Source organism: Ambystoma mexicanum, chromosome 4q (genome assembly GCF_040938575.1).
Source record: "Ambystoma mexicanum isolate Mex_15411 chromosome 4q, UKY_AmexF1_1, whole genome shotgun sequence".
NCBI classification, from domain to species: Eukaryota; Metazoa; Chordata; class Amphibia; order Caudata; family Ambystomatidae; genus Ambystoma; species Ambystoma mexicanum.
In genome coordinates, this window is record NC_090928.1 from 915580180 (window position 1) to 915596300 (window position 16121).

Sequence of the window (16121 nt, forward strand, 5' to 3'; positions counted from 1 at the left end):
CTCTGTGGGAATTATGTCCTGAGTTTAGATAATGAAGTTACTATCTTGGCAGCATCCTATAATCCGACATAGTTTAACATTTCATCTCATGTGATTGGTTTTCTAGGAGTACTGTGTGTGCACTATAGATAATACAAGTGCATAGCAGGCTGCGAATACTAAAAACCTTGAAAAGCATTTTTTTGTTAATTCCAGGATCCTCTGCTCTCATTTATAGGCACTCAAAGCAGCTGAAAGTCATGTTTGTTGGTGGGCCAAACGAGCGGTCTGATTATCACATTGAGGAGGGTGAAGAGGTAAGTGGTTTTACATATAGCAATATTTGTGTGTGGTTGTCAGATGCAAAGGCGCCTGTGCCTAGTGCTATGAAGTAATGACTTGGTTATTAAAGATAAGAGCTGCTGCCTTAAGCGTGTAGGCCCACAACCAAAGTGCATATCAAAGCATACATTATTTTGTTAGTTTCGATTTTGTAACTTGAAGGGATAGTTAACTCAAAAATATGATTGTTTAAAAAGATGGGCCATAATCAAAAATATATGAAAAGAAAGTTCCTATGTAAAATTATGGGGAAATGAGGCTCACATTTTTTAAATGGGCGCATCAATTTTGTGAAAAGAAGCAGACTCCTCTGTTCATGTTAAGCTCTGCTCCTGCGGCACTAATCAAGAAAAGCAGGCAAAAGCCCCCTGCTGGGAGCTTTTGCTTACTGCTGCCAGAGAACAGAGCTTAACATGAAGAGAGGAGGCTGTCACAGTAATTGCCTTGACTTTAATTTTACGTTGTCTGTGCTCCCAAGCCCAGGGAAGCATGTTCACCAGGGGAACCCGGTAGACTCCAAACGAAAGGCGTTGCAATTATGAATACAACATTGTATTTATAATTGCCGGTACTTGCTTTGAGTCTTCTGGACTCCCCCAGCCCGGGGGAGCCCGGAGACTCAAAACGAAAGGCATAGCAATTATAAATACCTCACTGCAACGCTGATCACGGTGTGCGGCGAGGTTATTATGCTTGCCAGGACTTTTGTTTTAAGTCTCCTAGGCTGCCCTGGGCGGGGGAGCCCGGGAAAGCGGGCAGAAGAACAATAAAGCACTCACCTGGAGCACAGGGCAGGGGCTGACAGCATTTTCTGCTCTCCGACTGTAATATGAAAAAGCTCCCAGTAAGGGGGCTTTGCTTTATTGTTGCCACAGGAGCAGAGGTTAACATAGACACTGGAGGCTCATTCATTTCCCAAAATGGATGCCTCCTAGTGCTTAAATTGTCTGAATTTGAGCCTCATTTCCTTGAAATGTTACATAGGAACTTTCTTTAAAAATATTGTGTATATATATTTTTGAATATGGCCCAGCTTTTTAAACAATAACGTGTTTGAGTGAACTACCCCTTTAAGGATGTCACTCTACTAACACATGCACACATATACTCGTGCATTGTAACAGATATTGTATTATCAAATTGTAGATAATCTATGTGCATCCAATGAGACTATTCTCATTCCCTTTTCTGGATTATTAATTTGAGAAAATGGAATCTGATTAAAGGTGAACAGCACTGGGATTTATTGGTATCACTAATACTTTCATAAATGGAGCACTTGCCTATTGGGATCTTTACTCCCTTAAATTGGTTTTACATTGCCAAGGCAACTTGCACAATTCTTGCATGCAATGGGCCTGGTTTACAAACACGTTTGGCAATGGGAAAATCCCATTGAAAAAATGCTGTGTAAGTCGGGCCCCATGTCTCAGTGATACTGGCAGTGATTCCGTGGTCTGCGGTGTGGGTCTTAACACAAACTGCAGGTGATTTGTACAACGCCCCTATACATTAGTACATTCCGGCTGCACACTTCCTGTTCACTAAGCAGGTCATCCTATGTGTTATTTTGCAATCTAAAGTCATGGTGCAAACAGAAGACAACAAAGAAACTACAAAGAATGTTTTTTTAAAGCAGCATATATTCAGTAGAACACTTACAGTTAACCTCTGATACATTTCCAATGTAAAGGTTGAATTATTCAATACTCACTTGGAATCTACCAATTAGCAAATTAAATACAAGGCTAATTAGGACAAGTACAGTAGCACATGTGATGTGTACTGTTGTGTTCCTACAGTAATTACAATAAAATAATAAACCACAGCAAACGAACATAGAAGACAAATGAAAGAAATACATGTACCGCTCTGTTGTCTGGTCACACATTGCAAGAATGTGCACCATGTGAAACGTCATCAGTTCAATGTTGCCAAATGTACCCATTATGCCTATTAGCTGAGGCGTTAGAGCATTACTATCGCAATATCAAATCTCCTGTTTTCTGCATTATGTATGCTATTGGTATTTTGTTTTTTTGTTGTTAAAAGTTCAAGTCCATTTGAGAAATTGATGAGAGGCAGTCACCTCAAAGAAAATTAGAAGAAGCAATTCATCTTACTGCAGCTATTTCGTGTTCTTCTGTTTTCAGACAGGGACATTTCAAAACTGTGGACGCTATTCAATTCCATGTTCTCTTGTCACATACTGGCAGTGTATTATACACAGCTCAAGGATAGTTTACGGAGCAAAATCAGCCACTCCCTTTACACAGCGGTGAGCTGAGGATGTGCAATTTTGCAAGGGAAACATGGTCTGCATGGGAAACCACATTTCTTCTAACACCAGCACTTCTCTCTGGGAATAGGTCCAGATTGGTAGTGCTTGCGCACACCTCTTTTTAGTTTGAGCTGTTAGGTGGTGCGTGCACCACCTCTAAACCGAAACTATTGCCTTAGAGTACAAATAAGGAGAAATGGCATTATTTGCCCACCCATTGACTGCCCATGGCCACGCTAATCCCTATGGCAATTCCCACACAGATCTTGTCCATCCCTGCCCAACAAACCCCCTCATGGGAGCTCGCTTTAATCAAGCCTTACCATTAAACTTACCATTAAACTTTGCACTTTGAGGTTCCTGCCAGTGTTTTTTCAAAGTGGTCTTCTGGGCATACCCGTCCCACTCGGGGTGACAAAGCAAAAACAAAGAGGTGATGGCTGGAAGTTTTAGACTGAATCTTAACCACTGGCATTGCTCGGGGCAACCCTCCAGACCATCGTTCTTCGCCTGCCAAGCCATTGGCACCAGTGGTTAAGATTCATTCTAAACCTTTCACCCATCACCTTTTTGTTCTTGCTTTGTCACCCCGAGTGGGACGGGTATGCCCAGACGTGGGTCCTGTGCCTGCTGGGCCTAAAGACCCAAGCTACTCCTCACTGATGAGCCCCAACAAGGGCGAAACATGTTTGGGGATGCTTGTGGTCTCGTGCAGAAGGGATGTGGCCTAGCAGTTCGGGCTGGACTGCCCCTTTTGGGGTGGGGCCAAGCCTGGTTTGCATATGGTCTTTCCCCTTCTGTAATGGCTTGGCAGGTGAAGAACGGTGGTCTGGAGGATTGCCCAGAGCAACTCCAGTGGTTAAGATTCATTCTAAACCTTCCAGCCATCACTTCTTTGTTTTTGCACTGCTATTAGAGGCCCAGGTACTTGCACCATTTTGCACCTGCTACCATCAATGGCATGTTAATGCCACTACAGCAGTGCCTAGCCAATGCCTTTCCCATGCCTACACAAGAGCCAAAACTATTAGCCTGGGTCTGTCAATGCTTTCCTAAAAAACCCAGCCTAAGTACATATTTGCAAAGAGTGAACAGTGAGAATTCGACACACACATTATTTGATGTCTACAGTGCGTAGAAGTAAACTATTTTTGTAAACTGCTCTTTTATGAAAACAGTTTTTGTCATACTCATGAGAAGCAGGTAATGGTGCCTTCTAGAAAGAAAGGACAGCCGAATAAACTCTGCCAATGGTGGCCATTGTAGACTGGGACATTGTGAGTAGTTTACAATACAATCAGAGGCACTCAAAAGACGCAATAATAATGACAGCACAGTCAAAATGCAAGGAAACAATGAAGTAGAACATATATCAATGTACTGTGGAACCATAACGTCCCTTTAACACAGTTTGTTTTCTGAATTTCATAGGTTTTTGGTAGCGCCACTTAACCATAACGTCCCTTTAACAAGGGGCCTGCTGCTACCCTGTGCCAGTGCTGATGGCCTGGCAATGAAATGGTGAGGATCCCCAGGCAGCTCTCTCAAGGTCCCCGCCTCTTAGCATGGCCTTAACACCACCTCAGCCAAGGCCAGTCTTGGGAGTCTGGACCATCCTCAGTACATCACTCAATCAGAGCAGCTTAATACTAAAACCCTACACATACCCAAACCTCTGGGAAGGCCCAGCAGGGTCATGATAAGGCACCTCTCGCACTTGAGAGAGCCTGCAGCCCTTTCCAAACAGACATCCATGTCCAGTGCAGGAAAACGTGAATTCCCCTTTAAGGTAATTATTTCCTTTCACCAGACCCAGCTAGCTTGCATAGTACCATTGTTAAAACCTTTTCTGGAACACCCAGGAAGGTATTTCTCCTCTTAAAAGAGACATTCAGTGAATTGGCCAGCTTAAGGATATAATGCATCAATCCCAGAACTAGCTGACTGGGAACTTTCTAGGAAGAAAAAGCAAATTACCAAAGAATTGTCACTCAGCAGAAAAATTCCCTCCAGAGAACACAGTGGTACATGTTCCTCAAAAGCACCGACTGTTTTGAGTATCAATGAGTGTAGGGTGCTTACCCTGTCTGTTTCCAGTATTAAAATCACACCCTGGGAAAGCCCAAGCTCTCAAGGATGGTGACAAGAATGATTCTAATATACAGGCTTGATCCAACCCGCTAAGCCCAAATCAATCTCATTTGCTGTCTGTGAACCTAGATAATGCCAGCCGTCCCTCAACCACAACTCACAGATGCCTACCATTTGTGAAAAGCACACACCAAGGGAGGAGGGAACAGACTATGAATGCAAACAGCCTCGGTTGCTGACTGTGGTTTGTGGGTGCAGCAGGCTTATGTTCAGAGAAGGCTGGAGACTTGGGAGTGCTGGAGAAGGAGTTGGCTGGCCACAGGTGGCAACAGGCAAGATAAGAAAGTAGTGGGATCAGTAGGTGAAAGCGGTGGTAGTGAAGGACATGGCTGAGGTGGTAACAGCCTAGGAGAAAGAAGGTAAGCAGATGATACTGGAAGAGCAGGTGAATCTAGTTGGTAGAGAGGCGTTGTTGATGAGAACAGCCCAATATGGTGATACAAGATGGTGCTGAGGAGTATAGCCCAAAGTGGTAGAGACAAGGTGGGGCAAGGGGAACAGTGCAATGTGGTAGAGATGAGGCAGTGGTGAGAAGAACAGCCCAAGTTCACGGAGAGGATGTGGTAGAAGCAAATCATCGTAAAGGTGTTAACAAGGACGTTTTGGCAATGAGAACAGCCCAAGGTGGAAGCCCGGAAGTGGTGGTCATAAGTACCCACCGGTGGGGTAGTGAGGGGATGGTGAACGTCAATGAGGACTTAATCACAGACATAAAGGAAGGGATGACGTGGAAAGCATGGAGGCTCAAATAGAAGCATCACAGTGCAAGGAGGATGAGACTTTATGGAGTTAGGAAGATCCGGGCAAAGAATAGTATAGTGATGAGGTTGATGAAGATAAGGAAGAGAAAGATAGTGCAGAGGAAAAACTGTCCTGTTGGATGAAAGGTGGAGAAGGAGGGAGAAGGCAATTAAACAGACACTGGAACTTTGTAGAAGAACCAATCCACAAGGCAGAGTATTAGAAAATGAAAAGGCAGCTAGTGAAGGAGTGCCCCAGAGGGCCAGGTCAGGCCATAGGCATGTCTGGACAGTGGAAAAAGGTTTCAGGTGGGTTAAGGGAGCCTAGCCTTACTTTAGAGTGGTGAGGAGAACTACCTAGAAATGATATGCAAGTAGGACGTTATACACCTGCATCTCTCCTGGCAGACCCTTATATTACCTTTAAAGGCTCATGTAGAATCCTGTCACAGATAGCAGAAAAATATACAGAGCCTGCAGACAGTCCATGTTTTTTTAAATTATAACTGTTACAACAAGAAGGGACTTTTCTTGAAGCAAGGATTAAAGACAGGCAATTTGATTGATCTGAGGCACTGGCTGACCAAGGGGTTTTAGGAAATGGCACTCCTCTCTCTCTTCACTCCTGGGAGGCCCACCGATGTCCATAACCCGGAGTTAGTACTACAGATGGTAACCCCTACTATCTATGATCTTTCTTCTCTACCTTGTCTCCCTAAAGGTTTGATGTTTCACCTCCCTCAGCGACTTCCTAACTTTCTTTGCACTAATCCTGCTTACTGTTCTAACAGACATAAGGAATGTTGTCTTGCACTTACTAGGTTGGAACAGCCTAAAACCATGCACGCTCACTCTCACCTTTCCCTTTCTGCTGTACCTACTTCTGCCTTCTAGACTCCTCCCACTCCTATTTCTCTCCCTCTGATGTTTTATTCCACCCTCCTTCTACCTCCACCCTTTCATATGAACCCCACTCCTTCTCCTCCCGCTCGAATACTACCACTCCTACTCCACTGCTACTATTTCTCTTCTAACCAATCTGCTCCCCTCACCCAACTTCTACTCCTCCCACATGTCTACTACTCCTTCTCCTACCACCACTACTCTTCTCCCACTACTCTCATCCACTATTACCACTACTCGCAGCACAATTACTACTACTCTCCTACCACTATGGCTACTCACCTTCTCCACCTACTACTGGTGATCTAGGGGGTCAGTCTGAGTATGTGGGGCTCTGTTTCCCTGAACATTGCGTAGGACCGTGGCTCTCTTTGGCAGGTCACTCTCTCCCTTGTTGGGCAGCTTAGCATTGACCCTGCTGTGTGGTTGCCCCCGCTGTCCTGCACTGCTGTCACAATTGGTAAAAAGTTGATCTTCTCATTTGGGGTTCCTTTTCCCCTTTCCTTTCCATCTTGGCGACCTCTGCAAATGAATGAAAACACTGTTGAGAACTTTGGAATTGAGGCATGGCATGAGAGATGGATGTACTGCAATACTCTGGCACCAGAGGAAGGGGTAAGGATTGTGTCTCCACCAGTTGTTCTCCCCCTCAGAATCAGGGCTGCCTCTGGTTTACCTTTTGGCTGACCTCACACTCCCACTGTTGAAAAGGTGAAGGAGAAGCCTTCTTACAATCTTCAAAGTCTTGAATACTGGGTTGGTGCTAAGGTATGGAACTCTGTAAAGCCCACATCTAGAGTAATACCAAAGAAGAGGTTTCATGAACGTGGTGGGCCTGCAATACAGCAGGAGGCAGGGAGGTGAAGCTCTCTCCCTTGAGCACTATGGACATTGGCCACAAGGGCCTCATAGACCTAATCTACAACATCATGTGGGAGAGACAAGTCTCTATAAGAGAGACCATCCTAACCATAACCATTATTATCGCTTGTGGGGAAACAGCTAGCTTTATGTTTCACTTTGCCCTGTCTGTAAAATCTCCCCAAATAAAACAATGAACTGAGGATAAATAGGGCCTCATTACGTGGTAGGCGGTAGCCATGGCGCTACTAGCGCCATGGCTACCCCTTTACCGCATTCCAGGCCTGTGTTCCCAGAATAGGGACTTACCGGGTCATTCTGACCTTGGAGGCCCCGGTAAGTCCCCATTCCGGGAACCATTCCCCATTCCCATTTCAGCCCCCATAGGGCTCAATGGGACTGGGGATGGAGCTAATAACGGGCCCGCTATTAGCGGGCCCGTTATTAGCTCTGAAGTCCCTCAACGGGTCCCTTCCCTAACGCCTGGTAAAACCAGGCTTTAGGGAAGGGACCGGCTAAGGGACCTCGTAGTAGGGCGGTAAGGGATTACCGGCACCGGTGCCCTTACTGGTGCTGGTAATCCCTTACCGCCTACCGCCTACCGCGTAATGAGGCCCATAGTCTTCGCACCCTTCCTGATTCCAGCTTTTATACCTGATGGTGCCATTCAACAGGGAAACTAAATAAGCCCTTCAAAGCAACATTCAGCAAATCTCTCACCAAATTAAACAGCTCCACTAGCCCTTACAAAATGGCCACAGTTGAAAAAGAGCTTTCAGCAGGATGCACATGTACCTGCAATATGATGCCAGAGACCATGGTCTCTCCCACCAGACCTAAAAATGGATGAGAACAAGAAGTTTGAAAAGACTAGAGCAGAATTACAAGGTGATTTGGTAGTGCCTTAAATTGGATGAGAGAAGCAGGATGGTGGTTCATTAAGCATCACAGCAGGGGCATACACTGAGGAGTGTCTTTCTAGGTAATGTTTTCTTTTATTAGTATGTTTTACTTACAAAGACACTTTTGACACATACACAAATGGTTAAAACAAGTACTTACAAATATATATGCAATTACATGTAAACATGTTTAAACAGAGTTATAGAAACATTCATAGTCATAGCAAGGGTGTGTACCTAGTCATGTTAAAACATTCTCTACAAAAATATTTACCATCCAATCTCATGACTCGTATGTTAATATAGTGGCCATAATCACTCCGTATGTTAATAAGCTTTGGAATATGAGCAGTGCTAAAGGTGTGCTAAAGGTGATACTTTCTTCAAAAGATGACACTGCAGCCTCAGGTAAGCAAACATATTATTTACTTAAGAATCTTTTCATAGGTTATCAGGTTACAGGTATAAGGTAAGTATATTAGGTATGAGACCAACAGAGACATCCACCGGCACCTTTTCATCCAGGCAGCTCACTTCTTACTAACTCTCAACAGAACACTCTCAAAGGAAATATTCACTCAGCATTCTACATCAAACATTCCACAAGCATCCACAGGCATTCCACAGCTCACATGCTCACAGCACAGACACAAAGGAAGAAGCAGGTTACTGAATATCTCCCTCCTTTACACAAACAAAAGGAACAGAGCAAAACAACAATCACCTCTAAATTCTCCAAGAGCAAAGTCCCAACACTAACCAAATCACAGGTCTCTGAACCAACCACTCCATTCCAACCACAACAGAGAGAAAAACACCCACTCCAACCAACCCCTCACAATCCTTACACATGGAACATTAGAGGACAACCCACACACGGACCACTCCACAATCCTACATGTTGGCCAAACAGCAGGTCAACTTATACAAAGGAACCAGCCCTAACACTGCAAACATCAACCAACGTACAACAGACAGAACCATTACCCTTAGACCACTACCCAACCACACAGTGGTGAACAGCAATGGTGCACCTGGTGTCCAACAACACTCCAATCAGAACTCCTCACCAACATAACCATAGCTAGATGGCGCACAGCCGCCAGTAGTTGGCATAACAGGCAATAACAACTCACAATGTGACAGCACCACACCAAAAACAACAGAAACGGTAACACAGTATTGCCAGGCCACAGGATGACATAACCCAACACAGCCAACAGTGGAAATTCCCCAGACGTCACAACTATGGCAAACCCACTCCAATAACACATTAAGTGTCCAACTCACCAAAACAACTGATGGATGTCAAACACCCCACTCACACTAGACATCAACACCTACCTCCCAACTGAGTGTCCAACACATCGTGGCAAAAACAACTAATGGATGTCCAACACCCCACTCACACTAGACATCAACACCTACCTCCCAACTGAGTGTCCAACACATCGTGGCAAAAACAACTAATGGATGTCCAACACCCCACTCACACTAGACATCAACACCTACCTCTCAACTGAGTGTCCAACGCTCACCAAAGCTCAAATGGCACAGCTTCTCCAACCCCACAACATGCTGGGTGTCCAACACCCCTGAGACGGCATGTAGATTGGCCGAAGCCCCGAAATGACTGGCACAATTCTACCACACATCATAACAAATGTGGCCGCCTAAACCTATTTAATCGTTCGCTAAGTCACCAGATAAGTTTACATAACAAAACAAACACACATGCAACCTCACCAAAACAATAAGTGGTAAATGTGCACACAAGTAACATGGTAAATGAAGCGATTCCCTACTCTTTGCAGGTCCAAGCCCTGAGCTACAAAGTCTATATAATTGTTTGATCCTGTGGTGGTAAAAGTTAACATAAAACATAAAGTCAACAATTGCTGTTCAGATTGCCATACTAAACAGAAGCCACACCATTCACACATCCTCATACTGTGTCACTTCCCGACATACCTCAGCCCTGACAGTGAACACGCTACACAACACTTAATTTGAACAAGCCTCACATCACAAACAGCTTATTAACCAAAGATCAAGCAAACAGCTCTATGCGTATAGCTTTTCGGTGCAGGATAAATGTTTCCCTAAACTACAACATGACTCTAAATCCAGCGCCAGCATTGAACTAAAATGACAATTGCTGGCACATCCCAACTAGCCGTACTCAGGAACGTACCTTGTGGGGCTTCACCTTGACATCTAACCTGCCTTTCTACCAGCAACCCATTGCTGCATGTCATCTTTCCTTGTGTCCCTCTACTGCAATTTGCACATTTTACCACCTCACAACCAGGTGCATGAGAATTCACACACTGTTCCTCCTCACCACCGGGCCCTTGAACCTGCCCCTGCTTGGCTGCTCTCTCCCGGCGAGCATTCTCTTACTGAAACCAACAACAGAGGAATGGATCTTCAGCGCACAAAACACTGTAATAGCACAGTGAGCCGTTACATAAAGTATCAGTGATGTCATCATAATAGCACAGGATTGCCTAGGAGTGGAGCTCTCTACCATCAACATCCAAGGGGGCTCCCACAGGGTGTGGCACAACCACTACCCACAGGCTCTCTCAGCATGGCAATCAGCACTCCACTGCCCCCCGCCCCTGGCACCTGCCAGCAGGAAAAGCAACCCAGCGGTGGCTGGCCTCCAGAGTCAGCACTGAGTGAGCGCTCTGACACTGAACACACTGCTACCAAAATCACTCCAGGACCCAGGTCCCAGGACTCCAGGACACAGGTGAGTGTCTCACCGTTCACGCCACAGCTATACCACCGGTTGCTCACACCTCCTTGCAATCTGGATGACCCTCCGTCAGACCTGGTAGACACTTGGGTTGAATGCACCTCCCCGGCCAGGCTGGCCTTCCCTGGCCGAGCTGCCCGTTGCATCTAAGTCTTAATTTGCTCCCTGCAGGCTCAGTTCCTGCAGACACAGTCAGTCTGCCCACTCTCTTTTTCTGTCTTCCCCTTGCAAACCCAACACAGTTGACCCCCACACTGCATTTTGCAGACGCAACACCATTTGGCTGCTCCAAAGCCAGTTGAATAGGTCCAAGTTAAACTTTGCTCTGAATATACTCCTACTCCTTGTCACCCTCTGCATATATAAAGAAAATAATCACTTTTTCTTACTCTGTTTGTGAAACCAATCTCATTTTTTATATATCTAGAGTTGTGTAAATCAACATAAAATGAACATTTAAGAGATATGACATCAAACGGTGCTTAACCGAACATACAGACAAAAATATTTACAACACACGGAGCCAAACATTTTTTGGCACAACTGCCAATTTGTGTGTGCAAGATAAACTTGATCAATCGTGGTTTGTCAAAGAGTTCACATATTGTAGTATACACATAAATCATTCAACATTGTAACATCACATAGAAAAGTTAAAGGCAAAAGTTCTCTTTGTATTAAACAGTGTCAATGCACTGTCATTGGGGGTAGTGCGTCTACACCGAGGTGTTTCAGCCGTTTAGGTGGGCTTGATGTGCCTCATCTTGTACACGGCCTTCATCAGGACGAGAAGCTGTATAGTATGATGTCTGTGCTGCAGGGGAAGGGAGAATATTATCAGGGGAGTATTTGAGCATACATTATTTAAACTGACTAAATCATGCATTGTGTTGTTTGTACTAATGTCAAAAAACACACAGCTTACCTATGGGTAAAATAATTCCACAAGCACTGTTATGGAGATCCGCTAGCCTCGGAGGCTGATCTCTATGTAATCCTGTTGTGAAAAACAGAAAAACAAGGGATCACTGATTATTTTTGCGTCCCTCTAGACTTGTAACAGTAAATCGAAAACATACAGTCAATGCGTGAGTATATCTTACCTCTCAGTGGAGGTCAATGTCTATATATTGCCAGCCTGTTTCAGAGTTTATTTCTTTTATCTTTCCTTCTTTTACAAGCGGTCCCCGCTAGGAAAATCCTAAAGAGACGGAGAAAATCTAATTAATGCTATGGTTAAGGGGATTCACTATCTAAACAGTATGCGGAGTGCGAGCAAGTTACGTAACCGTACCTGTACGGCTGCAGGACTTGCACGCCGTCTGCCGCTTGAGCGAGCAGATTCGCCTCGAGTTGCTGAGTCACTGAAGTTTCCTAAACAACCCTCCTGGGTAGAATATGCTCCCAACCAGGAGCCCAATTGTTGAATCTGCTCCAAAGCCAGGCAGCCCCCAGCCTGTCTCAACTTCCCCTTGCCTGACAGCCACTTTTCTTCTGTTGGAGAGAGGGTTTTCTCTTTAGAGATGCAGGTGGGGCGGTGGATGTCTTCTGATCTTAAGGGGTCCCTTCTACTCATCAGGTGTCTCTTTTACTTCTCTGTCCTCCTTGGACAGTTGCTTCTGGTACCTCATGGCCCCCTTGGTCCCTAGCCAGCTCCTCACCAATGTTAAAGGTGATACTTTCTTCCAAAGATGACACTGCAGCCTCAGGTAAGAAAACAGCTTCTTTACTTAAGACTCTTGTCATTGGTTATCAGGTTACAGGTATCAAGTTAGTATATCAGGTAAGAGACATACAGAGACGTCCACCAGTACCATCTCATCCCGGCAGCTCACTTCCAACTAATACTAAACAGAACACCCTCAAAGGAAAACACTCAATCATCATTCTGCATCCTACATACCACAAACATTCACAGGCATTGCACAGCTCACATGCTCACAGCATAGACACAAAGGGAGAAGCAGGTTACAACAAGCAGCAACAATATAGCATCCTATTCAATTGCCTTGGCACATTGAGTACACCCAGCGTTCTGTTGACAAATATTGCTGTATGGGAGAGAAGCTGCTGGTAATTGAGGAATGGTCACGTTTATTGTAGCTTTTATAAACGGTTTCCTTCTCATGGTGATCAGTGTTCGATGCACTCACACTTTTTATAAGTCGACTGAACATTAGAGAGAGAAGATGATGTCATCGAACTCGCAGAATTTTGATGGCAGGATTGGCATACTGTTTCTGCTCAAACATTTCCAGTGTCAGAACAATGGTGAGAAAATATTGACAGGAGCGCCCAGGCTTATTATTTCTGAGGTGAATGGGAAACATATCTGCTCCTGAAAAATTAAAAAGACGACTCTGGAAGAGACAGCGCGGGAGCGAATTCTCTGTCAATTAACACCATGTCGTCTCGGGAGGATAGCTCAGCGGCAACGCGCTCGCCTTGGAAGCAAGACGACACGAAGTAACACAGATTCTATATCCGGGTCCGCACTTAGAAACCTCTGGGTATTAAGCGCATTATAAATAACCTATCATATCATAGTTTTGCTATACTTGAAGGCTAAACCAGAGCCTCTTTGGGATGTAAATAATTTAGCAAATAAAACATGCGAAAAAAGTAAAACAAGCCAACAGGAAGAATGAACTCGATAGTATTTTAAAACCAATTCCAATACACACATTTTAATTTGAGTCCTAGTCAGCAGTTAAAACCGAAAATTAGCAAAGGCAGTGTTTAATTTTTTGTTGAGGTGTGCTGACTGGTCCCCTCACAGCTAAGTTGAGTTCTCATTCATAGTTAAATAACCTGCACCAGCAGAGAGATGACAAGGGTCCACAAGGGAAAAAAACACACAGCATGAAGTCAGAGCGTTGAACTGTAACTAACAGTGAGGTTCGCGCCTGGAAAATGAGACCAGGCCGGGGCACATCTTGGAGGGCGTTTTGTAGTTTTGCCAGCCCTGCTCTGGAAGCAGGCAGGACCAGGCCGACCTAAAACCCAGAAGATGAATAAAGTGGGGATGGTGGCAAAATCAGATTGGGACAGTCCTCTGCAAGCTTGCGGTTCTCCCTAATCAGTACAATAACAAAATACACAAACATAAAGCAGTACAATTCTTCAGATGATAGAAACAAACATACAATATAAAGAACTTAAAAGTGAAAATAAGGAAAAATGAGGTGAAATGCATGCAAATGAAACCCATGAGAAATTCTGTTCATGTTTATGAGCCCTACCAATATAATCATGGGTTTGCAGCTCAGGAATGTTGTGCTTCAAAGAATATTTATACACCGTACATTTACCCTTAAATGTTACCTATTTTTTGACGATTATCGTTTCATGTGAACTTTTGTGATGCTCTGAAGTTTTGTGGTGATCGGGTAATTCCAGAAATGCAGACAGGCTCTGAAAAGACGTGTATATCCTCCTTTGCATATTTTCAGAATGTTCTGCTTCCAAGTGTTGTACCAAAGTCCTTTGATTTCCGCGTGAAGCCATGAACGTCTTTCTTTTAAAGTGCTGTCATTGCTTCATACAGGAAGGATTGTTTAATCTACTACTTCTTTCAAAGGATTCTATAAACAAACGACTTTGTTCCCCATCTCTGGGATTTCTTTTATTCAAATGTATTACATTTCTCAGCAATAATATGCAGTTGAAAAAGTCAAGGATGTGGTCGAGGACGATGTAGATTTGCTAGGAAGTATAACATATGTGTGGGAAATGTTAAATTCAGAATTTATATAGGCTATCGTTTTCAGATGAAATGTTATCTGAAATTAAATGTGTTAAACCTTCTACTTAACTACGATAAACTTCAGTGTTGTCCATTTGTAAACTATGTTAATGTTAAAGGATATTTGTACCATGCACTATCAACACTGGAGTGGTCCCCTGGTGCTCTGGCGGCTCTGAAAAAATGGAAGGGGGTGGGTGTGAGTTAGTGGGAATAAGCTGGGAAAGTGCAATAGAGCAGTGATGTTCTGTTGGCAGCCTCATCCCGGTTAACTCCGTTGGCTGGGCTTGGGGTGTTTTCCGGTCGGTAGTCGTCATGTGCTGTTGTGCGAGTCTATGTGTGGTTTGTTTTGTTGTTGCAGTGTAGTGAAGTTTGTGCGGATTGTTGTGTTATAGGCTTGTGGTTGTATTTGGTTAGAGTTTGAGAGGTGTATGCAGAGGGGTGAAATTGTTAGCGGATTGGTTAATTGGCATTGCTGTCCAGAAGCGAGGCGATAAACTTCCATATTCTCTCCCGGTGGTGCTCGCGAGCATCTCCGCATCTCCATCCAGATCTGGGACCGGCCGACACTCACAGTCCCTTCCACACATGATGTCCACTCACATTCAAAACCTTGCCCAAGTTCTGTCCCGGCCACCTCTGTCAAACCTGTCTGTATGCAGGGCAAGCAGGCGTTTTTTTGAGTCCATCCAAATCTGGCCCAGATAGCATTCCCAATCCAGTCACTACGCAGCTTTAGTCAGCCAACGCTACTCCATCCATATGTGGCAGTGGTCAGCATTCATCGTATTATTCAGTTGCTCAAGCATGCTACCGCTCACAGCCCCTTCGAAGCGTGGCACATGCCAACGCTTGCAATTACGTCCAGGGGTGGCACCTGCCATCATTCGCAGCTCCATCCGGGCTCAGCCCATGCCAATGTCCACAACTTAGTTCAAGTGTGGCAAGTGGTAACATTCACACAACTCTATTCAAATATGATACCCGGTAGCGATTATGGAGTGGGTGAGGTTGCTGGTTGGAGTTGGATAGGGATGCTGATTTCTGTCCTTATGGGTGCCACTTGTGTCCTATTTGACATAGCACCATCTCTCTTGTTATAGTCGGAGTTTCCTTTAGTCGGTTCTGGATGTTGTCAGTGTCACCCTAAATTCTGTCATCCTGTTCTTTGTGTTTCCCGTTTGATTGTTTAGCTTTTTCAATTTGAATCTGTGATGTTGAAGAGCCAGGTTTTTAGTAGTTTTTTTTTAAAATTGTAGGCAGAGGTGTAGGCAAGGTAGGGCCTGAGTGGCAAGGCCCACCCAAAATCTGTAAATGCCCACTTAGCAGCGTTGTGGGGGCATTAATAGATATTTTTGTCAGTGCAGTGGGCCCAACTACATTAGCTTCAGGTCCCATTTGCTAGACAATCCTGGCTATGCCTCTGATTGTAGGTGGCCTTTGGTGTTTCTTA

At 44.6% G+C, this 16121-nt stretch overlaps 1 protein-coding gene across 4 annotated transcripts in view; it reads left to right on the forward strand.

Annotated features, from left to right (window-relative positions):
• The window catches only part of HAAO (3-hydroxyanthranilate 3,4-dioxygenase), an 840136-nt gene that overhangs the window by 83845 nt on the left and 740170 nt on the right, over window positions 1–16121 (forward strand). For all 4 annotated transcript variants that reach the window (XM_069608470.1, XM_069608472.1, XM_069608471.1 and 1 more), the window contains exon 2: window positions 218–296. In XM_069608470.1, the coding sequence (XP_069464571.1) occupies window positions 218–296 (79 nt within the window). The remainder of the gene's footprint in view (window positions 1–217; window positions 297–16121) is intronic.